The sequence below is a fragment of the Miscanthus floridulus genome, chromosome 19 (assembly GCF_019320115.1).
Source record: "Miscanthus floridulus cultivar M001 chromosome 19, ASM1932011v1, whole genome shotgun sequence".
NCBI classification, from domain to species: domain Eukaryota; kingdom Viridiplantae; phylum Streptophyta; class Magnoliopsida; order Poales; family Poaceae; genus Miscanthus; species Miscanthus floridulus.
In genome coordinates this window covers 46,009,427-46,035,867 of record NC_089598.1, presented here as the reverse complement: position 1 = coordinate 46,035,867, position 26,441 = coordinate 46,009,427, and the positions used below count along the sequence as shown (strand labels likewise).

At 44.7% G+C, this 26,441-nt stretch overlaps 3 protein-coding genes across 7 annotated transcripts; 1 reads left to right on the top strand and 2 right to left on the bottom strand.

The window, feature by feature from the left end:
* The first annotated feature begins 923 nt into the window (after positions 1-923).
* Positions 924-14,228, top strand: LOC136529522 (protein kinase G11A-like). 5 transcript variants are annotated; one of them, XR_010777345.1, is made up of 5 exons: positions 924-1,107; positions 1,977-2,994; positions 3,435-3,783; positions 4,083-4,243; positions 13,846-14,228. XR_010777345.1 is itself a non-coding variant. In XM_066522591.1 (4 exons), the coding sequence occupies exons 2-4, from the start codon at positions 2,111-2,113 to the stop codon at positions 4,088-4,090; spliced, it is 1,338 nt and encodes a 445-aa protein (XP_066378688.1). In that variant the 5' UTR covers positions 924-1,107; positions 1,977-2,110; the 3' UTR covers positions 4,091-4,218. The 5 variants fall into 5 exon arrangements, 3 of the variants coding, with proteins under 3 accessions (XP_066378688.1, XP_066378689.1, XP_066378690.1); XR_010777346.1 differs by lacking the exon at positions 13,846-14,228 and adding an exon at positions 4,792-4,908 and having other exon boundaries at positions 4,083-4,716; XM_066522591.1 differs by lacking the exon at positions 13,846-14,228 and having other exon boundaries at positions 3,435-3,880; positions 4,083-4,218.
* Positions 6,082-7,068, bottom strand: LOC136525974 (uncharacterized mitochondrial protein AtMg00810-like). Its single transcript, XM_066518782.1, has one exon. It carries the CDS (start codon positions 7,066-7,068, stop codon positions 6,082-6,084), a length of 987 nt encoding a protein of 328 aa, XP_066374879.1.
* A 224-nt stretch (positions 14,229-14,452) lies between the features above and the next one.
* On the bottom strand, positions 14,453-16,845 carry LOC136529523 (U-box domain-containing protein 37-like). Its single transcript, XM_066522594.1, has 4 exons — positions 16,794-16,845; positions 15,139-15,257; positions 14,943-15,058; positions 14,453-14,851 (listed from the first exon to the last, which is right to left on the bottom strand). Exons 2-4 carry the CDS (start codon positions 15,250-15,252, stop codon positions 14,500-14,502), a joined length of 582 nt encoding a protein of 193 aa, XP_066378691.1. The 5' UTR covers positions 15,253-15,257; positions 16,794-16,845; the 3' UTR covers positions 14,453-14,499.
* Positions 16,846-26,441: the final 9,596 nt, after the last annotated feature.

Genomic DNA, 26,441 nt, shown 5'->3' with positions numbered 1-26,441 from the left:
CCATATAGGCGAACACGGTAAAGCCTGCCACATGCGTCTGACATAAACAATATTGTGGACGCCAACGACTGTTTTATACCCGACAACGTGGGCAACAAGACTTAATAGCATACGTACACTCACTCTCTCTCTCTCTTGTAAGGCCATTTCCTTCATCTATAAAAGGGGATGCGTTCTCTCCCAACAGAGGACGGTCATTCCGACTCTCTCTCTACTTAGCTTAGACATTCTGAGCACTCGAACAGCTCCACAACACCAGAACTCTAAAGCTACACAAAGCATACGTTTCAATACTTAGCGCACGTTGGACCTCCCGTCACTCTTGGCCCTTCGGTTCAGAGCCCAACCGGAGTTTTAACACCCCCTTTCTATTCCCATTCGTTTGTAACCCCACAGCAAATTTTGAGCACCTGGGCTCAGGAATAAATTCACCGATCGACTGGAACTGGACGTAGGGCATGTTGCCTGAACCAGTATAAACCCTATGTCATTGAGTGCTATGCCACATCCGATCACAACGCACGATAAGACTACAAATATTTACTTGTTGATCACTTTTTACACCGACAAAATTCATCTCGTGGATTAGTGACGGATTCTGTAATTGATTTTTTATTAGTGACGTCCTAAAACTTTAAATCCTAGATTTAAAGGCCTTTGTTTTCGCTACTGACCAGGATTTTGTAATTTTTGAGACAACCGAGAGGGATGGGAGGAGACCACGTCACGTGGAGTCCGCCAAGGGCAAACTTCTGAGACGGCACAGAATCACCGTGCAGTAGCATCTCTGAACGACTCCGCTTCCGCAGAAGGTTGAGAGAGAGTGTGTGATGAGCCTGTGACTGTGAGTGTGAGGGGGCGCGTCGCCTTTTCTTCCCTTCCTCCCTCTTCCGTGTTCATTCACCGCTCACTCACGTCTCACACCACTCTGGTCCTACATACACTTTGCTGCACTCCTCTGCACGCATGACGACACGGCGCGGGAGCCTATGAAAACCTCTCGGTCAAATGCTTCCCTGACTCGATCCGCCTGCGCCGGTTTCGCCCGACTCCGCTTCTCCGATTGGTTCCTGGGTTCATCTCCGTCCAATCCTTCAACCCATTCCGGTGAGATTTCTTCTTCCGTCCTGTTCTCTCCGTGGGATTCGTTCCCATCTCCATTAATTCTTCTTTCCCCATTTGCTGTTCCTGCAATGCGATTTCGCCGCCCTGTAGATCTTCGTCGCCTGGATTGGTTCGTCCCTTTTCTTCCTTATTACCTCCACCGTACTACATGAATTTCAAGAGTTCGCTCTCCAGCATTTCGCAGAAAGACGAAAGGGCGTCCTCCGCTTTTGGCCCTTCTTTATTTCTCGCTTTATTAGTGCTTCGTTCACCCTTCCTGCCAACAGAAGGTCGCGCCTTGTGTGACCGAAGGCATCGATAGCAGCCCTTGCCGCGCCAAAGGGGCGCCATTGATCTGCAAAGCTCCCTTATGTGTTTCACCGGCGGCAATGCGCCCGCAGGAAACTAACCAAAGGGCCCAAAATGCTGGTTCGGGTGATGGGGGATGGGACATGGGAGCCACCGTGCTCCCCTTTTGAGTGGAAAAGATGGCGCCTTTGGCAGCAGAAGCCATCTTTGCTGATCGCTAGCATTTTGTTTATTCGCAAAATGGGGATTGGTAGATCTTTAGACCGCTGTATGATTGCGGTTAGTGGGAGGTTGGGCGGGCTCGGCAGTCTATTGGGACCTCTGAGCTGCCATCAACCGAGTTTTTCAGTTTGGGGGGAGATGAACTCAGCTAGTATCAGCTGAGAGAGCTGAGATGCATTGGAGGATTGATGTATCTGAATTGGAGGTTATTTCTTAGGTTTGGTTTGCACTGTAGCCTGATGTTTTTTTTCTCTGTTCGATGAATTTCTTTGTTTCTATATATGATCCTTCTCTGCATGTGTGAATGGTTCAGTGTATTGAATGTTTGTCCTTCTATGCAGATTTCTTGAATGGAAGGCCACAGTTCAAATCTCCAGCGTTGTGCCAAGCTTGAATTTTTGATTGAACAGTGCTTGTCGAAATCCTTTTGATGTCTGCAGTCTGAGCCAGTGTATAATTTGGTCTGTGAGATACAATGTCTACAGAGACATTGCCTGAAACACCTCCGGTGGTCCCCGACATTCAAATTCTGAAGCTGCATTCTGATACCTCTTTGGAGGCTTCCAGGCTGAATAAACCTAGTGCATCGTTGCCAACTAGGCTGCCTGAACCAAACAACTTGAGCAAACCATGTTCTGAAACGGAGCCTAAGGACCAGAAACCAAACAGCCTACTAAATGAGTCAGTTGATCATACTAGTTTAGACAACATTTCCGCAGACCCCATCCAAGATAAACTGGTTTCAGAGTGTCCTGTGGATGAACAGAAGAAAGATGTGAACCAAGGGAATATGTGCAGAAGCTTGAAACCATCTTCGATATTGGACAAGGAATGTGGCCTAGCAAAGGCAAATGAAAGTGGCGGGCTGATCAAGAGATCAGATACCGGTGAAAGAGGAATAAGTAGCAGATACAGGCCAATCAATAGCAGTGATATCAGTGATGAAAGCTCATGTAGCAGTATCACCAAGCCTCATAAGGCAAATGATTCACGCTGGGAGGCAATTCAGATGATTAGGACTAGAGATGGGATCTTTGGTCTGAGCCATTTTAAGCTGTTGAAGAAGCTAGGCTGTGGTGACATTGGCAGTGTATATCTTTCAGAATTGAGTGGAACAAAGAGTTATTTTGCAATGAAGGTCATGGACAAGGCATCACTTGCAAGTCGTAAGAAGTTGCTTCGATCCCAGACTGAAAAGGACATCTTGCAGTGCCTGGATCACCCATTCCTTCCTACATTGTATACCCACTTTGAGACTGATAAATTTTCATGTCTGGTTATGGAGTTTTGTCCTGGAGGAGACATGCATACCCTGCGACAAAGGCAATGTGGCAAGTATTTTCCAGAACAAGTGGTCAAGTATGTCTTATTTATTATATTTTGCCCCATGCAAATGATAGATTTTACTTATGTTGGATTTGTCACTTTGTTAGTAATTGTTAGAAATATAGGTGGCATGGAGGAGATAATATGGCTTAGTCTGAGTTAATTTGTGGAGGAGTATGGCCTGGATGTTAGCCAATTGGCTGCATAACCTTGTGTGCACTGCCAATAAGAAAGAAGCATACGCAAACTGAAAATGCATGGACACGAATTGATTTTATTAATTAATTTATTGCAGCTTGCATTCATATATTTACCAAAATTCACCAAACAGCGTTAAAAAAGAGAATATATTATACTTCTTGAATTGCCCATTTTTCATCTATGTTTATTTCTGCTAAGTCAACCGTGTAGTTTTAGTTGTTTCTGCTCTAGTGAGCTGCTTTACTTATACTAAATTTGCTTCTGAATCGCAGATTCTATGTAGCTGAAATTCTCCTAGCATTGGAGTACCTGCACATGCTCGTTATCATATATCGGGATCTCAAACCAGAAAATGTCCTTATCCGTGAGGATGGACACATCATGTTAACGGATTTCGACCTCTCCCTTCGTTGTGCAGTTAGCCCAATGCTGATCAGGTTGTCTAACCCTGATCCAGAATCACTTAAGAAGTATAACCAAACTCAGTGTGCTCAACAAGCTTGTGTTCAGCCATTCTGCGTGATGCAGCCATCATGCACAGCTCCCACGACATGCTTTGGTCCACGACTGTTTTCTAAATCAAAGAAAGTTCGAAAACCAAAGCTTGAAGTTGTCAACCAGGTCAGCCCATTGCCTGAGCTTATAGCAGAACCTAGTTATGCACGGTCGATGTCATTTGTTGGTACACATGAGTACTTGGCACCCGAGATTATCAAAGGTGAGGGTCATGGTAGTCACGTGCACGCTTCCTCCTCTGATACTTCTTGCCCACCATAACACCACTGTTCAGTGGTGACTTGAATATTCAGTGGTGACTTGAATATTAAGCCTGTGGCTGTGGACTAATTACTTTATTCCAGCAACAAGGCCTGGGCCCTCCTTTATTTTTTTGATCCCAAGCTACTAAATTACCTCTGCAGGACCATGAGCACTACCGACTTCGGCTTGCCTGTGGTGCGGACGGGTAAGCAAACCGGCTTGAGGTTATATGATTGCGAGAAAGGTCATCGAGTGCAAATCTGAAGGAACTGCTACAGAATGTAGCTACATTTTCTTCAAGTGCGTGAATAACATATATGGTGTAAGTGCTTCTCTTTGTTTGTTCAAACTGAATCAAGGTAGTGGTTCTAATGTTTTGGTCTGCTTTTTCTTTTATTTTATTCCCATCACCATCTTGCTGATATTTGGTATTGATTTCCATCACCATCACAATATGTGGTTCTAATGTTTTTTTTGTTCTTAATGAAATGACAGAATGCTAAAAAATTTCCCTAGGCTTTATTGTTTTTATTGTCACATATTGTTTTTTTTGCTACATGTTATTCAGGAAATAAGCCTTCCTATCATATGTAAAATGGAAATTTTAGGCTTTAGTAATTTTCATATGTTGCATTGTTGTGATTACATACATAATAGTTTTTTAATATATTTTTTGAGTAAAGCAGTGCCAGTTATTATGGTCTTGATTTGCTGGTAGAGGAGGATAAGGCTAGTGACCATGAAAGGGTGCTGGCACAACTAGTGAAAAGTGGAAGGGAGAGAGGAGGCTGAGAGGTAGAAAACTGAAGGGCGCCTTTTTACTTTTGTTTAATAAACTTTCTAATGACCATTCTGTACCCAATTCGGCAGCACGAGCATTATGAGCCATCTCAATGGCAAAAATGCTATCAGGAGCTATGTCGTGGTTGATACAAGGACGTGCATCTAAGTATTTCTTAACAATTTTTGCACGTCTTTTGGGCTGAAGAAAAGCATGGTAATATTGTTTAAAGCAACTGACATGCTACTGTGTTGCTTACTTGCAGGTATCAGGCACTTGCGGCTTCTACTACCGTGAAGCCGACTATAGGGAGTTCCTTAAAGCAAAGTATCCATTAGATGAAAACAGTGAACGCCCCTCCTCCATCAGTAAATTCCACATCAATGCACCTGGCATCGTCAAGTGCACATACGAATGCTCCAAGAACGGCATCATCAGTTCGTCAGAGAACAATACCTTCCATGTTGAACCAACCAGATGGCGTCAACCTGGAATCACATTTTGCGAATGTGGCTGATGAGTTTGTTAGTAGGTATGAGTTCAATCAGATGATGCAAAATCTGAATCAGGAGTTTAATGAGTCATATTACTATCTCCATGAAGCAGTACCTAGAGGTACACGTCGCATCAGGCTAGTTATCATTATCAGTTTTGCACGGCTGCCCCTGATCTTTATGTTTGTTGATATTTTTGTCAGGTGTTCCCTTGGCCAGACAATCAGACCTCCAGGATGTGGGCAGACAATCAGACCTCAACAAGTATGTCAAAGTAATAGAGTTCAACGCTTCAACCAGAATCACGAATACTTCTCTTCTCAAAATTGAATCCAGAACAAATCAACATAACAAGACTTCAGTTCGGAGAGACGTGGGGTTGTTGGTGAGTTTGATTGGCATCATGATCGCGCTTTATTATTTTGTGCTTAAAAGGTAATTTGCAAAATAGACTGTTTAATATCAGTCTGCTGGTCTTTGGTCTGCTGCTGGCTGCTCTTATTCAAGAGCATTTTGCTGCTGGCTGCTCTTCAGTCCTCATTTTGCTGCTGGACCACTCATTAGTGCTGCTGGCTGCACCTAAACTTATTCAGATCACTCATTATTGCAGTTATTGTTAAACAAGTGAACATCTTAATGTTAAACAAGTGAACATCTTAATTGTATGAAGTTGTTAGTATGATGCTGGTTGTAGAAAGGTAGAGAATCACCACACATTAATGTGGGTGGGGAGCCTTTCATATATATAGCCAATAGGCATACATGGAAGTCACATACATGAGAAGCTATATCCTGTATAAGGAAACTATCCTAGGCTATACATGGCAGCTAGCCTATCTAGGGAAATACCAATCAATCGCTAATTGATCTAGATATATACATATCCTAATACCCGCCCGCAGTCGTAGCGGAAGCATCACGGACGCATAGACTGGTCCGAAAATCAGTGAAGAGCTGGACGGGCAGACCCTTGGTCATGATATATGTGAACTGATGCGCAGATGGGACATGGAGAACACGGAACTGTCCCAGAGCGACCTTTTCGCGGACGAAGTGGATGTCGATCTCGATGTGCTTCGTGCGGCGGTGGTGGACGGGGTTGGCAGCCATGTAGACGGCGCTCACATTGTCACAGTAGACAATCGTCGCAAGCGGGATGGAGATGTGGAGCTCCTGTAAAAGCTGACGCAGCCAGCAGCACTCGGCAACAACATGGGCCACTGCTCGGTACTCTGCTTCGGCACTGGAGCGAGACACGGTCGTCTGACGCTTGGAAGACCAAGACACCAGGTTGTCACCGAGGTAGACGCAGAAGCCAGAGGTAGAACGGCGCGTGTCTGGGCAGCCAGCCCAGTCGGCGTCGGAGTAGGCTGTGAGCTGGTCAACGGCACCGGAGCCCAAGTGCAGACCGGCGGACAGAGACCCCTTGACGTAGTGCAGGATACGCTTGATCAGCGCAAGGTGCGGCTCGCGGGGGTCGTGCATGAAGAGGCAGACCTGCTGGACAGCATAAGCCAGGTCCGGCCTTGTCAGAGTGAGGTACTGGAGCGCACCCGCAAGGCTTCTGCACTCTGAGGGATTGGCAACTGGGGCGCCCTCTGAGGTGGACAGCTTGGTCCGGGCATCCACAGGAGTAGCTGTCGGATGGCATTCAGCCATGCCAGCACGCTGGAGGAGATCAGCAGCGTACTGCCGCTGGGAGAGGAACAGCCCGCTGCTGTCCCGCGTCACCGAGATGCCGAGGAAGTGGTGTAAGTCGCCGAGGTCCGTCATGGCGAACTCCGAGTGAAGGCGTGAAGTGACATGCTGGAGAAGAGCCGGTGACGACGCGGTGACGATGATGTCATCAACGTAGAGGAGGAGGTAGGCCATGTTGTCGCCAGCCTTGTAGACGAACAGGGAGGCATCCGACTTGGAGGTGGTGAAGCCGATGCTGCAGATGAAGTTGGAGAAGCGCTGGTTCCAAGCACGCGGCGCCTGCTTAAGTCCATACAAGGACTTTTGCAGCAAACAGACAGAGTTAGGAGCAGCGGGGTCGACAAAGCCTTTCGGCTGCTCGCAGTAGACCGTCTCCTCGAGGTTGCCGTGGAGGAAGGCATTCTTCACGTCGAGCTGGCGTATGGGCCAATCTCACGACGCAGAGATGTTGAGGACGGTGCGGATCGTGGCCGGCTTGACGACGGGGCTGAATGTCTCGTCGTAGTCAACACCGGCCTCCTGGGAGAATCCGCGGACGACCCAGCGTGCCTTGTGCCGGGCGAGGGAGCCGTCGGAGTGGAGCTTGTGCTTGAACAACCACTTGCCAGTGATGATGTTCGCACCAGGCAGCCGAGGTACGAGGCGCCAAGTGCCGTTGTCGATCAGCGCCTTGTACTCTTCTGCCATCGCAGCGCGCCAATTGGGATCGGCGAGTGCACTGCGATAGTTCACCGGGACCGGCGAGGCGACGGAGGCAGAGAAGCCGTAGCGCTGGACGGTGCGGAGGCTGCCGGTCTGTGAGCGTGTCATAGGCCGGGCCACTGGTACTGCGGGTAGCACTGCTGGTGGCGCTGCCGGTGCTGCAGCCGTTGTTGGCACAGCAGCAGGGGCCACGGAGGCATCCGCAGGAGCCACCGGCTCGGTGGCCGACGCTGCAGGAGGTCGGGCACGGCGAGTGTAGACGGCACCGAAGCGCTGGCCTCCCAGCTGTGGCCCGCCCGCAGGAGGAGCAGCTGGATTGTGCCCGCCTGCAGGCGTAGCCAGGGGGCCCAGCTGGAGTACAGCCGGGTCCAGGAGCGTCGGGAACGGATCCTCGCTGGTGGCAGCGAGTGGCGGACTAGTGTTCGCTGGTGTCGGCGAGGAGGAGAGTCCCTGCATCAGAAAATCAAGTGAAGACGGCATGGAAGCCGCCGATGGTGTTGCCGAGAACGGAAACACGGACTCATCGAAAATGACATGACGAGAGATGATAATGCGACGAGTAGACATGTCGAGGCAGCGGTAGCCCTTGTGAGAGGATGGATATCCAAGGAAAACACAAGGTGCGGAGCGAGGGGCGAGTTTGTGTGGGGAGGTGGCAGTGAGGTTTGGATAGCAGAGGTATCCGAAAACGCGAAGTGAGGAGTAATCTGGGATGGTGCCGTGAAGGAGTTGGTGAGGTATTCTGTTGTGGATGGAGGAGGAGGGACGCCTATTGAGGAGGAAGGTGGCTGTGATGAGAGCCTCAGCCCAATAGGGAGGGGGCATTGACGCATGGAGGAGCATGTTGCGGATGGTGTTGTTGGTGGTGCGGAGCATGCGTTCAGCCTTGTCGTTTTGTGGGGAGGTATAGGGGCAAGAGAGGCGGAGCAGAATGCCATGGCTGGTGAGGAAAGAGGTGGTGGCGTGGTTAACAAACTCGGTCCCATTATTTGCTTGAAAGGATTTAGGTGTTGTGCCAAACTGTGTCTGAGCGTAGGCAATGAACTCGACAATGTGGCGGTGCACCTCGGATTTTTGGCGAAGTGTAAAGGACCAGCAGTAATGAGAAAAATCATCTACTAAAACAAGATAATACTTGAATCCGGAGTTGCTAAGCACGGGAGATGTCCACACATCACAATGAACTAAATCAAACGGAGCATTGGTTACAGAGGTGGAGTGACTGAATGGGAGTCGCACGTGCTTGCCAAGTTGACAGGCATGGCATAGGCATGGCGAGCTCTTATTGTAGGAGATGACCGACATGCTCCGGAGAGTGGCGAGGCTGGTTGGACCGGGGTGGCCGAGGCGGTGGTGCCACAGAGACGATGTGGTGGCGAGGCTCCAGGAGTGAGTTGGTGTGGAGGGGAAGGTGTAGAGGTCACCACCACTATTGCAGCGAAGAGTCACGCGCCCCGTCTGTTGGTCCTTGACAGAAAAGCCACAAGCGTCAAATTCAATTGAGCAAGCATTGTCACGAGTGAATTGACGGACGGAAAGAAGGTTGCGCACTAAATCAGGAGCAACCAGAACATTGTTAAGATGAAAAAACAGAATTAGGAAAAGACAGTGTGGATGTGCCACGGCAGGTGATAGGAATTGTAGTGCCGTTGCCAACCGTGATGTCGGAAGAGGGTGGGGGAAGACGGGACAGGAGTATACCATCCGAGGACGACATGTGGGCAGTGGCACCGGTGTCGAGGACCCAGGGGGAAGACCCCTGGAGGGACATCTGGTTCAGGGCGGCAATGAGGCCGGCCTGAACCCAGCCGCCATGCTGCTGCGGAGGTGAAGGAGAGGCGTCGGAGAACTGGGCTGGGGCGAACGCCGTGTGCGCCTGGGCTGAAGGGAAGGCGCCGAGGAACCCAGGGCCACGCCAGGCTGGGTTCGGCGGCGGCGGACGCCGGGGCTGCTGCTGCGCCCCGCCCGTCCAGGGTTGCTGCTGCGCTCCGCCTGTCCAGGGAGCGTAGCAGTACCAAGGGCCCGCTGGCGGAGCAGAGGACCGCTGCCCGCCCCCAGAGTTGGAGCCGCCCCTTCCCTTCTTCTAGCGACCGCCGCCGCTGCCCTGGCCGCCGCCGCCGTAGCCACTGCCAGAGCCACTGCTGTGGCTACCCTGGCGACCGGCGGTGTAGCCACTGCCCGTGTTGCCGGAGGTGATGCGGCAGCCTGTGCCGCACGAGGCATGGAACGCCGTCTGGGCAGCGACGGAGCCCTCGTTGGCGAGGCGGAGCTCCTTCAACACGAGCTTCTCACGGGTGGTGGCGAAGTCCGGCAGCGGGTGGGAATCGGCGATGTTGTCGGCGGTGCTGGCAAAGCGGGGATTGAGGTCGCGGAGGAAGTTGAGGATGAGCTCCGAGTCGGTGATGGTGCGGTCGACATCGCGCAGAGCATCGGCTGTGGCCTTCATCCGCTGGGCGTAATCGTTGATGGAGGAATCGCTCTGGGTCATGGAGTGGAACTCGTGACCCAAGAAGATGGCGCGCGGAGCCTTGTTGGCCTCGAAGAGGCGCCTGATGGCAACCCAGAGCTCGCGCGCAGTCTGATTCGGTGCCGCAGCAAGGCCGATGACGTCCGTCCTGGCAGAGCCGAGGAGCCAGCTGCGGACGCAGGCGTCGGCAATGGCCCAAGCAGGGTCAGTGGGGCTGGCCGCAGCCGTGCCGTCGACGTGCGGAAGGAGACCGAATTTCCCGCAGAGAGGTGAAAAACGGCTCCCACTGGTTGAAGTTGGGCTTCGTCAGTTCCAAGGTCACCGGGATGTGGTTCTTGACATTGATCGTCGCGTAGGGGGCGACGAAGACGGCTGGGGCAGAGATGGAGCCCATAGCAGCCGAGGTGCTGGAGGATGTGGTGGAGCTGGTGGTAGAGGAGGTCGACATGGGCGACCTGGGAGGGGGAGCAACGCAGCAGGGGGGGCTGTGCGGTGGGAGGGAGGGAGAAGGAGGATCTAAATCTCTGATACCATGTAGAAAGGTAGAGAATCACCACACACACTAATGTGGGTGGGGAGCCTTTCATATATATAGCCAATAGACATACATGAAAGTCACATACATGGGAAGCTATATCCTGTACAAGGAAACTATCCTAGGCTATACATGGCAGCTAGCTTATCTAGGGAAATACCAATCAATCGCTAATTGATCTAGATATATACATATCCTAATTCTGGTGGTTGCTCTTATTTGGGCCAATTTATGGTAAAAAAATCTTTAAATTGTGTTTTTGATGTTATGGTAAGAGGGCCTAGGCCCCCAGATATGTTTGACGCCAAAATAGAAGCCTACTTGTTAAATGGAAGTGTGGAGGGATGGAATAGACGTTGGTCAGCACACTGATTCAGTGGAAGTTAGGTGGATGAATTGACATTTCGTGCAAAAAACAGATGTTTGGGATAAAAAGCGGACATAGGGTCGTGGAATCGATGTTTAATGTTGCCAAAAATAGAACTTTGTTGCAGAGAATAGATGTTATGGTCAGGTTCTTTGACGAAATTGAAGTTGTTGCAGAAAAATAGATGTTGTCACGGAAATTAGGAGTTGTTGCAAAAAAACGAAAGTTGTCTGAAAAATAGCATATGTTTATAATTATCGTTAAACATATGCTATTTTTTTAGACAACATCCGTTTTCTGCAACAACTCCTAATTTCCGTGACATCTATTTTTCTGCAACAACTTCAATTTCGTCGAAGAACCCGACCATAACATCTATTCTCTACAACAAAGTTCTATTTTTGGCAGCATTAAACATCCATTCGACGACCCTATGTCCGCTTTTTATCCCAAACATCTGTTTTTTGCACGAAATGTCAATTCATCCACCTAACTTCCACTGAATCAGTGTGCTGACCAACGTCTATTCCATCCCTCCACACTTCCATTTAACAAGTAGGCTTCTATTTTGGCGTCAAACATATCTGGGGGCCTATGCCCTTTTACCATAACATCAAAAACACAATTTCAAGATTTTTTTATCATAAATTAGCCCAAATAAGAGCAACCACCAGTATCATACTAACAACTTCATACAATTAAGATGTTCACTTGTTTAACATTAACTGCAATAATGAGTGGTCTGAATAAGTTAGGGTGCAGCCAGCAGCATTAATGAGTGGTCCAGCAGTAAAATGAGGTCTGAAGAGCAGACAACAGAAAAATGCTCTTGAATAAGAGCAGCCAGCAGCAGACCAAAGACCAGCAGACTGATACTAAACAGTCTATTTTGCAAATTACCTTTTAAGCACAAAATAATAAAGCGCGATCATGATGCCAATCAAACTCACCAACAACCCCACGTCTCTCCGAACTGAAGTCTTGTTATGTTGATTTGTTCTGGATTCAATTTTGAGAAGAGAAGTGTTCGTGATTCTGGTTGAAGCGTTGAACTCTGTTACTTTGACATACTTGTTGAGGTCTGATTGTCTGGCCACATCCTGGAGGTCTGATTGTCTGGCCAAGGGAACACCTGACAAAAATATCAACAAACATAAAGATCAGGGGCAGCAGTGCAAAACTGATAATGATGACTGGCCTGATGCGACGTGTACCTCTAGGTACTACTTCGAGGAGATAGTCATATGTCTCGTTGACGTGGTGTTTCACTTCTTCAAGGTCTGATTGTCTGGCTAAGGGAACACCTGACAAAAATATCAACAAACATAAAGATCAGGGGCAGCAGTGCAAAACTGATAATGATGACTGACCTGATGCGACGTGTACCTCTAGGTACTGCTTCATGGAGATAGTAATATGACTCATTGAACTCCTGGTTCAGATTTTGCATCCCCTGATTGAACTTACACCTACTAACAAACTCATCAGCCACATTCGCGAAATGTGATTCCAGGTTGATGCCATCTGGCTGGTTCAACATGGAAGGTATTGTTCTCTGACGAACTGATGATGCCGTTCTTGGAGCATTCGTATGTGCACTTGACGATGCCAGGTGCATTGATGTGGAATTTGCTAATGGAGGAGGGGCGTTCACTGTTTCATCTAATAGATACTTTGCTTTAAGGAACTCTCTATAGTCGGCTTCACGGTAGTAGAAGCCACAAGTGCCTGATACCTACAAGTAAGCAACACAGTAGCATGTCAGTTGCTTTAAACAATATTATCATGCTTTTCTTCAGCCCAAAGGATGTGCAACGTATGGTTAAGGAATACTTAGATGCACGTCCTTGTATCAACCACGACATAGCTCCTGATAGCATTCTGGCCATTGAGATGGCTCATAATGCTCGTGCTGCCGAATTGGGTACAGAATGGTCATTAGAAAGTTTATTAAGCAAAAGTAAAAAGGCGCCCTTCAGGATGTTTGCATCTGTGTTTGCAAATGAATGATAGTTAGAGTTTTGTTCTTGTCAACATGTTTCTATTCTTTAAAATGAACACGTGGATGTTTCAATCTGTATTCCTCAACATATTACAGTGCACTGAGTCAAAATCTTTACCTAGTGTTATATGTAAGATAATCTGCTGCTCCCTCTCTTTGTTTTGCTGCAGCAAGGAGTTGGCAATAGGTCAATCCTGCTGTCCTCGTATCTACTAGAGAGGTATGGCAATAGGCCAACCTAGTAGTGGCTTACCTCAGCGATTACATAGTTGTTGAGGGGCTGATCTGAGCCATGTCCTCTTGTACTAGTAGTAGGTGTACTCACCTTGTATAAATACTCTAGGCATGCAAAGAGGCAACTAGTTCAGTTGCTGCACCTGCAGGCTTGTGCTTGTGCTGTGTCTGTGCTCAAGGTCAGTTCATCTTCTACCTCTAGCCGTGAGTTGTGAGAGTGTGAGTGTGAGTGACCTGATTGCTTACCTCTGCAGGTGGCCGGATTGCCAACATTATATACATATCTCATTTCAGTTATATGCAACTTGTATTTATGATTGTAAGTTCTGGCAGCAACTATTATTCCTTCTCAAGAGGTAGCTAAGTTTGAGTTCTCTTTGACTCGAATTTGGGTGCCTATTTCTTCTTATTTACAATACTATCTAGTTCTTCATAGGTTTGGTTGAGTTTCTTTCTTAGAAAATATTCATTTACAATACTGTCTAGTTCTTCATAGGTTTGGTTGAGTTTCTTTCATAGAAAAAATTCTTTCTCATGCAACATTTCATTTTCAGTTAATACTGATCACAGTTCTACTGTTATGAGCCTATATATTTTATCTCTGCATTATAATGTGTTAGACTGAAGTACTGAACCACTCTCAGTAACAAATTTTGCTAGGTGTTTTGGTTGAAGTAATGCCCTCAACAAACTAACATTATGAACAATAAGTAGCAGTTCCTGGCGCTTATGACTTATAGCAGCATAAGTTTGACAAGACATGGTGGCATAAGAAGGATTCATTTGTCAAGACAACTTACTGGTTTTTCATAATCCCATCCCTAACTTGCAGAAGGCAGCCAAAAAAATCTGCTTATAAATGGGTTGACTGCTGAGTACTGACAGAGCGATGTATACCTATCCCATGTTCCTTGTCTCAATCAGGTTTCTATCTAGGCTGTCTTCTGGCTACATGAGTAAGCAGTGTACCATTCTTCTGGCTACACATTCAAGTGTTGCCTGTGTTTGCTATTTTGATCAGCTGGAAGTACTAAGCTTTCTTCTGAGTAAGATACTGTCTGGTTTGTCACATGTTTTATCTTGTAATTTTCATGTGTTTTCTGACTTTTTACAGTTAAATACAGCTCTTCATTTCATCTAGTTAAGGAAAGGGGTGGAAAGGAAAATGAACTCTTAATCACAAAAAAAACTCACAAAATGCTGAAAGGTTTCCACATATATACATGAAAATCTGTTTTTGTACACAAGAAATCAAGAACTTCCAGTAACAAATGCATTGGCAAAAATGATAATCGTACTTATGCTGTCCAATCATGATGCATACAGTGTGCTAGCTCTGAGAAGGGAAATGAAACAGGAACATGACAAATAATCATAATGAGAAACATCTCAGAAACTGTGATTTTCTTTCTCTCTCTGGGTTCACTGTCTTTTCTGTCACCATTTGCAGCTGTTTTATCATGATTTGGTGTAGATGATGGTGGTGTCGGGTTGTTGGATCTGCTGTCAGGAGAAGGTGACAGTGGTGGTGTTGGATCAGCAGTCGTCTCCATCGTCACCTCTTTGCCATCACAGATGACCTTGACTTCACAGTAGAGAGGTGCGCTTTTCTGTACCTGTCCTGCTATTGTGGTTCCTCTCTTCAGCTTCCTGTGTTCATTTTGACAGATTCAACATACATTTGCAGAAGTGGCATGCACACAATTTTGTGTCTGTTAATTGAAGGCCTGGTAGACATTACCGCACATTTGACTTTGAAACCCCTAATACTAGCTGTTTAATGTGCAGAACAGGAACAAGTTCGATGATTGCGTTAGCAATTTGATCGCTCTCGATGAGATACATATCAACGGTAACCTGAATATGAAAGGAGTGATATCAAAACTGAAAATTTGTTGAGAAATCAGAATTGGTAACGAACTGGTCCAGCTGCTTACCAAAAATTTGCGGCACTGGTCCAAGAATTTCTGCAGCATCTGTCGCCTCTTTGATCTCTCTTGATTCAAGTAAGTTTCGATCTGCTCTGGGCTTGCTTGGCTCTTAGGCATCATTCCTACTATTTCAGAAATTGACTTCGTCACAAATTACCCTTTGAACTGAATATTGCTTAAACCATCATCAGATGCAGAAATGGGCAGTAACACCTAACACGTACAGAAACTAGGATATCTATCTTTTTTTTTTGTTCTTTTCCTTTTGTATGTATTAGTTACTGAACCAGCTGAAAGTCTATTTTCATCTTTGTGCCATTTTGTCAAGACTGAAAGGTGGCAGAACGGAATCCTACCGTGCTGATCCTGTTCACACTTCAGTGGCAAGCAGTCTAGCTCTGTAGCATCACATCGCATACTATGCGCCCTACTCTATGGGGCATCTCATCACAAAGCTACTTTGTTTTTTGGCATCCAATCCAGTATTCCTGTGTGGTCCACGAATCTCGTTAGCATTCGCTGCCAGGATCTCAAATAATGGATGCATGCATATATGATCTTTTAGAACGGATTCTGAGTGCTTCACTAAAGCGAAACTCAGGTTTTGTTCCTGATCGAACCACAAGCTAGCTTCTGATTATAACCCAAGAATTTCACTGGAAATAGTTTGATTAGAACCCAATAATTTTACAGGAACCATGCTGACCAAACAGATCCCAATCCCATTATTTCTTTGCCAAAGAAAACAGAAAAAAATACAATTAGGAGGCACCTAATGAGGCATAATGGGTGGCCTTGTTGGTGTCTCCGACTCCCATCCCCTACAAGGTCAGCATCAACCGTTTGGAACTTTGCTGCTGCAGCTTTGCGTCGGGGCCAAACCCAATGTATTCTTGGCACAAGAGGTTACAAGGCTCCAAAGGGAACTCTGGCCCGTGAGGACGACGACACCTTTTAAAGTTTCAGTCAGGCGAGCAAAATCTCAAAAACACCAGTGCAAGAACTTAGACCGTCGTCTTCCATCACGACCATCATCATCTTTAGGCTTGTTTGGATGCGCATGTATTTATCTCAATCTACATGTGTTGAAGTGGATTGAAGTGGAATTAAACTAAGTTTCGTTCCATTCAACTCCAACACATGTGGATTGAGGTGAATACACTTGCATCTAAAAAGGCATTATTGATTGATTGGCAACCCTAAACAAGAATTTGCTTGCAAATTGCAGCGTTGTCGTCTTACTACTAGTTGTTGCGGTATTAGCCTTCATTCATTTCACTCTTACTTTTCCATTAGCTAGTGAGCAAACACATTTTGCTCGAGTTGGGTTGAGGAAGAGTGAAGTATATTGTGGCATGGAATGATTGATGTTTTTGAGGCCACAAAGCCTGGCTGTAATCCAAGAATTTCAGAGGAAGCAGTTTGATGGATCCCTATCCTACGCGAGTCAGGGGGGAAAATAGTCCTGTTCCAAACGGAACACTACTAATCACAGGCAATCTGAATGCTATAATCATCGATCAAAGATCATAATTGCATAGGAGTCCTAGCTAATATGTACTACGGAGTACATGTTATACTACTAAACGAAGATGATGTAACATATGAGGAAGGCCATGAGAATTAAGCAGAAGAGAGAAACCAAGAACTAGATGGCTCACATGGGGTGGGGATGCTGGTGACGACGGGGAAGACGTGCACGAGGCAGACGAAGCTCCGTGCCGGGCACAGGGAGGCGCGCCGGGCACGGGCGCGGTGATCACCGGTGAGAAAGAGAGAGGGAGAGAGATCCAAAAAAATCCATGTGCTTTTTTTTTAAAACATGTGTGTTGTATAGCATTTCTGTTTATTTTACTCTTAATTTGACATTTTCGAGGTGGTATATGCTATTATTCGTTTGTTGGGTCCTGCAGCTGGCAGGTTATGCATAGATTCAACTGGTTGAGCTGGTATATGCATTTCGATGTGTTCATCTGTGAAATAATCGGATCGTAGTGGTATTATTAGCGTGTGTTTATATTAGACTATATCTATGTCAAGGAAATGAAATGCATGTGTTGCTTACAAGCCACTAGTATTTGTATACCAGTTGACTGCATATACAAATAAAATATGTAATAATGCAATTGTTCTTAGAAAGTTACAGTGGATCTGTAAAACATAGTTACACGCGTAGTGTTTGCTCGCCAATTGTCAGCAGTAGTAATGTTAATGCTTTGATTGGTACTCTTGTCCTCGGCTTGGTGTACTGTGACTGATCAATGGAAAGAAAGGGCTGGATCGCTTTTCTCCTTGCGTATGGCCAGAGCGACTGAATCTGATGAATGCCTATGGCCATGGCCTCCTATAATCCCCGTTCGGCTGGCAGAATTTTGGCTGAAACTGCTTAGAAAACATTGTTCTGACTGAATTATTGTGAGAGAAAAATACTGTTCCGGCTAAAAAAAAGAAGCCGAATAAGCCAAACAGTGGTCCTTGTTCATGTACCTAGAGGAGTGCAGTGCAGGAGCGATGATGGATGGGCAAGCTAGCCGCAAGTAGCAACGCCAGCTTCTCTAGGCAGGCCGCTACTGCACACAACACTGGGACAGACTGGGCAATTGTCCTCCCATCTCCACCGTAACAAAATAACAGAAGTTTTTTTTTTGAGACGAATGAACTCAATCCGGCTTCGTCCCTTAGCACTAAGGGAATCAGACCACTTATTATAGAAGATTAAAGTACCATAAAACAATTTTAACTTAAAACTCAATTCTAACGTTATTTGTCTATCTAAAGAAAGCAAAGAAATGCATAGTGGCCGCTTCTAGATCCCGGCATACCCGGTGAATATGTTCTTTGTTGTCATCAATGTCGTAACCTGTAAATCCCTATGAACAAGACATATAAAAAAGTTTTTGATTGACATTTGTGAAAAACAACTTCATTCTTTGTCAAAAGATCAGCAGTTGATGACCGGTTGTTATAAGTAAGGCAATTGTAGCATATCTGGCAATAGACTGATATTCTTGATTTTGTGATTGTTACATGTTTAGTAGCTGATCAATCAGTTGTAGGTGTGATTGTAATCCTGTGATTCTTTCTGTAATTGTCACTTGATGTATGTATACATTACAAATACATGCCGACCCTCATTGGGTTGAGTACGGCCAAATTACGTGCACCGGCCGTTGTGTACTTGTGTTGAGAATAATGCATACATACATAGGAGTACATATACATACGGCGCATGATCACGTACGTACGTAGGGTAGGGGAAGGTGACTGAGGCAGACAAGTATTAATACTCGTACGCGCGTCCACGTATACTTATTGGGGAGGGCGTGGACCTGGAGTGGAATATGCTCGCGGATCGCGGCCGGATCCGTCCTCCTTTCCTACTCGACTCGACGGCGCCTGCCCAGGTCAAACTCTCCGTCAGATTAAGAGGTCAGAGCCTGCTACATGCGGCTGTGATCCCCCACCAGCCACCGCATCTTTGAGCCGTCTGCCCCCCGCCGGAGACCGATCGCCACCAGCGACTTGGCCGAGGGGGAGGGGGGGACGGGGACGAACTGAACTGGCGACGTTGTTGGCTTGACCGCCTAAGTGCGTAGGGTACGTATTCTCAGCCAGCGCACTATGAGCTGGGCTCTGTTATTATTTCAGGATGAGGAGAGGTGCTTGGGGCTGGCGGCTTGGCTAGCTGCTGCCTGCTGGCAGGGCTACTTCTTGTTTGCTCTGGTCAGTCCAAGCCCAGTGGGTTCCGAGGAGTGGGCTTGGCACCGGTTGTAGTATGTGGTAAGGGATGAAAACGGATCGGATCGGAGTGGATAATGACTTCTCCGTATCTCAATCCATATTTTTTTTATCATATGCTGTGTGAATCGGATATTATAGATTTAGATGCGAATGCAGATTTTTTAGATATCGGAAATGGTACGGATTCGGACCGATGTTGGAGCGGAAGCGGACTTTTTTAAGTTCGATAATATGTGCCTACATGTTGTTTTTTATGATGAGAAATAATTCATTAGACGCCATTTATGCTTACAAAATAATATATACCTAATAATAAAGAGGTAAAATTTCTCTCCACCTATTTTTTGGTCCGGCCATTACTTAACTAACTTTGTGAATGTGGAAACCACATATAGCCCTTCTCTTTATGTAACTAGGAATCCTAATCTAATTAGATCTCTTCGATTTTGGGTGAATAGTAATCTTAATCCAAATAGAAAAAATTATAATAATATGGACAACTATGAATCTTAATCCAACTAGATCTCTTCAACTCCGAGTAAGAATCTTAATCCAAACGCAAAAATATAAGAACAGAAATCTAATAAAAGAAGAAAGAATGGTAGAATTTCTTCGTTTCGTTTCTTTTCTATTTTTTTCACTTTTTTCTGGTTTATCCGTTTTTACTTGCTCCGAGTACGTGTTGTTTTACGTTCATTTGGACGCTTTTCACTTGCATCCAAATATGTTCTGATTTTTTTCGTGGCTATTTTATAGAGTACATTCCAATTTTTGCCGTGACTGTTTTCTACTTAGATTCGAGTATGCTCAGATTTTTTTCTCATGGATGTTTTTTTACACTAGCTCGACTTTTCTGATTTTGTTTTTATTGTTTTTCCCACCTGGTTTTTCGTGTTCTAATAAATATAATAAAAGTAAAAAAACAATAAATAAGAGATCACAACCATTTTAATCTTTCACTGCTTAAGAAACAAAGATTTTTACCACTAAATTAATTTAATTTTTGACTCGAACTCAAGATCCATGCTACAAATCACTATGTATTGGAGCCGTTGCAACGCATGGGCATGCTAGTAAAAATAAATCAACTACTATGCAATAAATATATATACTACTGCGCTTCAGCACTTGTAACAGATACGTCACTAGCGATTAAAAGAATACTACAATATATTCACTAGGATTGGTATATATAGTTGACGAGTTTTGCGCGTGGGTTACGATATAATAATGCTGGTGTCATGGGCTGCGCTGACTTGTAATCTTCTGCTTGGGCTCCTTAAAATATTTGGATCATCCTATTATAAGCGTCGGATAATCCATGCTCAATTATCGGATAATCCATATATGTCGGATTTCGCCAATCCCATATCCTACACCGCATCCACGTATGATCGGATTTGGATTATTCACATCCGCATGGATATTAAAAACACTTATCCATATCCTTAAAATTTGGATTCGGAGCGGAGGATTATCCATACCCCTTTCACCCCTAAAGATGACCGTCCAATGACTATGGTAGGAAGCATATATCCCAGTATGTCAGAGTTTAAGAGCATCTCCAGAAGCCTTTCTAAAATCTACTCTCCAAATCATCATTTGACGAGTCATTTAAGTAAAAATCGGTTTCTATATCTTTCTATTCTCCAACAATTTTTTTATATCTAGTGCGCAGTCTAGAGAGCCATCCTCGCACTTCATCTTTGGCTAGCGAAAAATCCGGAATAGATTATATTTATATTTGATATCCAATTAAAGAGGCTGTTGGAGGGTATTTTTTCACCAGAATCTCTATCCCTCTACGTTAGAGAAGATATAAAGAGTGTCTTGGAGGTGCTCTAAGTAGGTATTAGCTCAGCATGTAATCAAGAATGAGTTTGAGATATAACACTAAAAAGAGTGAATCATGGAGATTCAGGGCCTACTATTCAAGGAAGAAAGAACAAAAATGTAAGTGGATGATCCCTGCTTCTAAAATGGCCTACAATGTAACAATAAAGGTAGCTTTGTGAATTGCAATAGTTATTTTTGTGTTCCGTTTTTTTATTGCAAGTGACTCTAATCAACCTGAGCCACTTTCAACGGAGTACGCTGCTATGCCAACTCCACGTGAAACTATGCCACAGCCCGGTGCCTCCAAGCCAAGAGAGAAGGAAAAAAACAAAGTAAAGGCAAAGGCCGAAGGGAAGAGGAAGCAGAAGTCTATTTTTGGATCCAAAGAAAAGATGAAGAATAAAATCCATAGAAGTTCCTAACTAAAAATATGATATCTAATGATTTTGTTGTAATTCTTTGAACTCTCGAACAAATCCAATCCAATAGAATATTTTTTGAAATTCATAAATTACTTAATAAAACATAGAGAAATAATTAAAGAATACAATCCTTGTCCGTCTTTTCTTTCTTTTTGTTCCATATATTAAAAAAGAATTCAAAAAGCTTTAGTGAAACCTAACAGTCTGCCATGGGCACAAGAAGCAAGACTAGGAGTCCTTCCCTGGTCACAAGAAGCAAGAGAAATTCTAGATTGAATGTCCAGTGGTTATTTTGCATGGTCATAGTATGTAGTTAGTGACCTGAACCTACGCTTTTATTTTGCTTGGGCGCCTGTTCATAGTTATATGTATCTGAACATGTGCTTATTTTGCTTGGGCCTGTGAACCACTTGACAAATGATGTGGTATGTGTGTACTGTTTTATGGAAAAATTATGCTACCAAGTTAACAAACTATTGACTTTTGTGCTGCTGATCTGAAACAATGATATATCTTCATGCTGGTTATAAATATTCGGTGATTCCAAATTTAGACTTTCTTAAAAATTCATATTTGATCATTGTGGCGATTGAGAAGTCACTTTTGATTTCTCCTCTAAAACGATGGCATGAATAGGAACAACCAAGTTTTAACCCCCATCTTGTTCAGAGGGGCAATCTTGTCTTTTTCAGCATCATTTAACAAGTTAACAGTAAGTGACATCCATAGAGATGTGAATGGAAAATTCCCCGTCCAGGGGTTAGATCTCCATCCCCGTCCCGGCAGGGGAATATTTTCCCCGTTCCCATCCTCGTGAAAGCCATCGAGGATAATTTCTTCCTCATCCCGTCCCTGCTAGTGAATTAATCCCCATGGGGATTTCTCGTACCCGCTTAAGCATATTAATTCTCACAAATTCAATGATATATTAACAATAAGCACCTTAGAAAATTCATCAACTTATCATTAAAAGATAACAAATCATCAATTAAGTGTGATGGTAGATAAGGGAAGAGTAAATTTCGATGGTGAATAAGGGAAGAGAACAATTTTGGATGGTGAATAAGGAAATTCCTCATAAACGAAATGGTCAATGTTTACATCACCGTATTTACTGTAAGCGATAGCATATTGCAAAAAATATTGATTGAATATACTTGTAACAACGCACATCCAAAATCCTCTTACTGCCCAGCCCACCTTTGAGGAGAGCACGCGTATTCCTGCATAGCATTGAATTACAATACTATTTCTCCATCTATCATCTCCTAGATCAAAATGGAATGGAAATAAGTGAAAGATACACAATGGCTCTCAGCTAGAACGACACATCTGATCATGTTGTTCATAGGTGGTCATTTGAAGAAGGTTAATGCAAAAATCCTTTAAATGACATGACAAATGTTCACTGGACTGGTTTGACAGGTTGGCATCACCAAATAAACGCAGAAGAACCCAACGGTCTATTCGAATTGATAGTAATACGTTTGAAGCAAATCTTTAGAAGAACTCATTAATCAGAGCATTTTGATAACTGCAACCATTATTACCACAACATTAAAAACCACCTAGTCCACACCCCATACAAGAATATATAAAATGCAGCATATAGGAAACAAAGCCTAGACTCTACTAGCCAACCTTAGACCATGTGAAAGCTCTAGTTTGGTTTTGGTTAATTGATGAAACACTAAGTGCTAACCTAGTTTATCAAAGTGATTATGAGATAGGTAGCACTACTCCAAGTGATGAAGCAATGGCGAAGATCATGACAATGGTGATGGCATGGTGATGATCAAATGCTTAAACTTGGAAAAGAAGAAATAGAAAAACAAAAGGCTCAAGGCAAAGGTAAAATTGTAGGAGCCATTTTTGTTTCGGTGATCAAGACACTTAGCGAGTGTGATCACATTTAGGATCGATAGCTGTACTATTAAGAGGGGTGGAACTTGTATCGAAATGCGGTTATCAAAGTGCCACTAGATGCTCTAACTCATTGCATATGCATTTAGGATCTAGTGGAGTGCTAACGCCCTTGACAATATTTGTGAAAATATGCTAACACATGTGCACAAGGTGATACACTTGGTGGTTGGCACATTTGAGCAAGGGTGAAGAAGATAGAGTTGAAAAAGACTTAGTCGCGCTGGTTACAGAGTGACCGAACGCGTCCGGTATGGTGACCGGACACGTTCGGTATTTGGCGACGAACTCAGCGACCGGACGTGTCCGGTCGCCACACCGGACACGTCCGGTGTGAATCAGAAAAAGCAATGTTCGGCAGAGCAGTCGATCGGACGCTGGCAGTGTCCGGTCCGGTGTGACCGGACGCGTCCAGTCGAGCGTGGATGCTTACTGTACTCCACCGGACGCTGAGGCTCAGCGTCCGGTCAGTTTCTAACAGATGCGTCCGGTCGGCCCTGGTGGCTTACTGGACTCGACCGGACTCGGCGGCTCAGCGTCTGGTCAATTGAGCTTGTGCGTCCGGTATGAGCGTCCGGTTGTCGGCAAAATGGGCAGCAATGGCTAGGTTGGTTTGAACTGGACATGTGGCAGTCTGGGAGCTACTAGACATGTCCGGTAGGCTGACCGGACACACCGGTATTCATGACCGGAGCGTCCGGTGCATTGTGACCGGAGCGTTCGGTCGATGCGCAGTCAGCCAAATATTTGAGCCAACGGCTCTATTTCATGGGGGGCTTCTATTTAAGCCCCATGGCCGGCTCAAGCTCACTCTCTTGCACATTTTCATTGACATAACAACCTTGTGAGCTTAGCCAAAGCCCTCCCACTCATCTCCATCATTGATCCATCATCTTTGTGAGATTGGGAGAGAATCCAAGTGCATTGCTTGAGTGATTGCATCTAGAGGCACTTGGTATTCGTGTTGCGCTGCGGATTTCGCTCGTTGCTCTTGGTGGTTGCCACCACCTAGACGGCTTGGTGCAGCGGTAGAGGATTGGCACGAGTTGGTGATTGTTCGTGGCCATCTCCAGTGATTGTGAGGGGATTTGTACCTTCCCCGGTGGAGCGCCGAAAGGTAACTCTAGTGGATTGCTTATGTCATTGAGTTACCTCACTTGTGGGTAGGTTCTTGCGGTGTCCAATCGTGTGGACGAGGTTTGTGCAACACCTCTTAGTCGCTGAACCACCAAGTGTTGGTCGACACAACGGGGACGTAGCGTGTTGGCAAGCATGTGAACCTCAGGAGAAAATTGGTTGTCTTTTGCCCTTTGGAATTCTCCCGATGATTGATTTCATCTTCATCTTGTGATTGGTTCATCCCTCTACACGGCAGTATAATCACCCTACTCACTCTTCTATATTCTTGCAAACTAGTTGTGCCAAGCTCTTTAGTGTAGCAAGATTGAGAGCTCTTAGTGAGTAGTATCATAGCAAGTTGTGTGTCTAGTAATCATTGCAACTAAAATTGTAAAGGAATTGATCCTCTTTTGTAGGTGAATTATAAAGCCGGAGGAAGGCATTGGGTGCTTGATAGTGGGTGCACACAACACATGACCGGTGATCCAAGAATGTTCAATTCAATCAATGAAAACAAGAACAATGGGTTTGATAGTATCACATTTGGTGACAATGGAAAAGGCAAGGTCAAAGGGCTTGGTAAGATTGCAATATCCAATGACTTGAGCATTTCCAATGTGCTACTAGTAGAGAGCTTGAACTTCAACTTATTGTCGGTAGCTCAATTGTGTGATCTTGGTTTCAAGTGCATATTTGGTGTGGATGATATAGAGATCATAAGTGTAGATGGCTCTAACTTGATATTCAAAGGTTTTAGATATGAGAATCTATACTTAGTTGATTTCAATGCTAGAGAAGCTCAATTGTCAACATGTTTGATCACTAAGTCTAGCATGGGTTGGTTATGGCATAGAAGGCTTGGTCATGTTGGAATGAAACAATTGAACAAGTTGATCAAGCATGATTTAGTTAGAGGCTTGAAAGATGTCACTTTTGAGAAAGATAAGCTATGTAGTGCATGTCAAGCCAGAAAACAAGTTGGTAACACACATCCTAAGAAGAGCATGATGAGCACATCTAAGGCATTTGAGTTGATGCACATGGACTTGTTTGGACCAACCACATATACAAGCATTGGTGGAAACAAATATGGATTTGTGATTGTGGATGATTTCACTAGATACACATGGGTATTCTTTCTTGTTGACAAGAGTGATGTGTTTGCAACTTTCAAATCATTTGTCAAGGGCATTCACAATGAGTTTGAAACAACCATAAAGAAAATTAGAAGTGACAATGGTAGTGAATTCAAGAACACTAGAATTGATGAGTTGTGTGATGAATTTGGAATTAGACATCAATTCTCAGCCAAGTACACTCCTCAATCAAATGGCTTAGTTGAAAGGAAGAATATAACTTTGATTGACATGGCAAGATCAATGTTGAGTGAGTACAATGTGAGTCATTCATTTTGGGCCGAAGCAATCAACATGGCTTGCTATTATAGCAACCGACTCTATTGTCACCCCATGATGGAGAAGACACCTTATGAGCTTTTGAATGGAAGAAAGCCCAACATAGCATACTTTCAGGTTTTTGGTTGTAAATGCTACATATTGAAGAAAGGCACTAGATTGAGCAAATTTGAAAAGAAATGTGATGAAGGTTTCTTGCTTGGTTACTCCACTACTAGCAAGGCTTATAGAGTTTGGAATTTGGCTAGTGGTACTCTTGAGGAGGTTCATGATGTGGAGTTTGATGAAATAAATGGTTCCCAAGAGGAAGATGAGAATCTAGATGATGTAAGAGGCACTCAATTGGTCAATGCAATGAAGAACATGGACATTGGTGATATAAGGCCTAGAGAGGTGATTTATGTTGAGGATAACAAGAATCAAGTGCTCTCTAACTCAAATGTGCAAGCTAGTGGTTCTCATGATCAAGTTCAAGCAAGAACTAGTGATGACAAAGTGCAAGATCAATAAGTGGCTAGTTCATCATCTCAACCAAGTGATCTATCAAATGCAAGCAATCAAGTGCAAGTGCTTCAACCAATCAATGTTGCAAGAGATCATCCATTGGACACTATCATTGGTGACATTTCGAGAGGTGTTCAAACTAGATCAAAATTGGCTTCATTTTATGAGCATTTCTTATTTGTGTCATCCATTGAGCCTAAGAAAATAGATGAAGCTTTGAAGGATGTTGATTGGGTCAATGCTATGCATGAAGAGCTAAACAACTTCACAAGAACCAAGTATGGGAGTTAGTTGAGAAGCCTAAGGATCATAATGTGATTGGAACCAAGTCGGTCTTTTGGAACAAGCA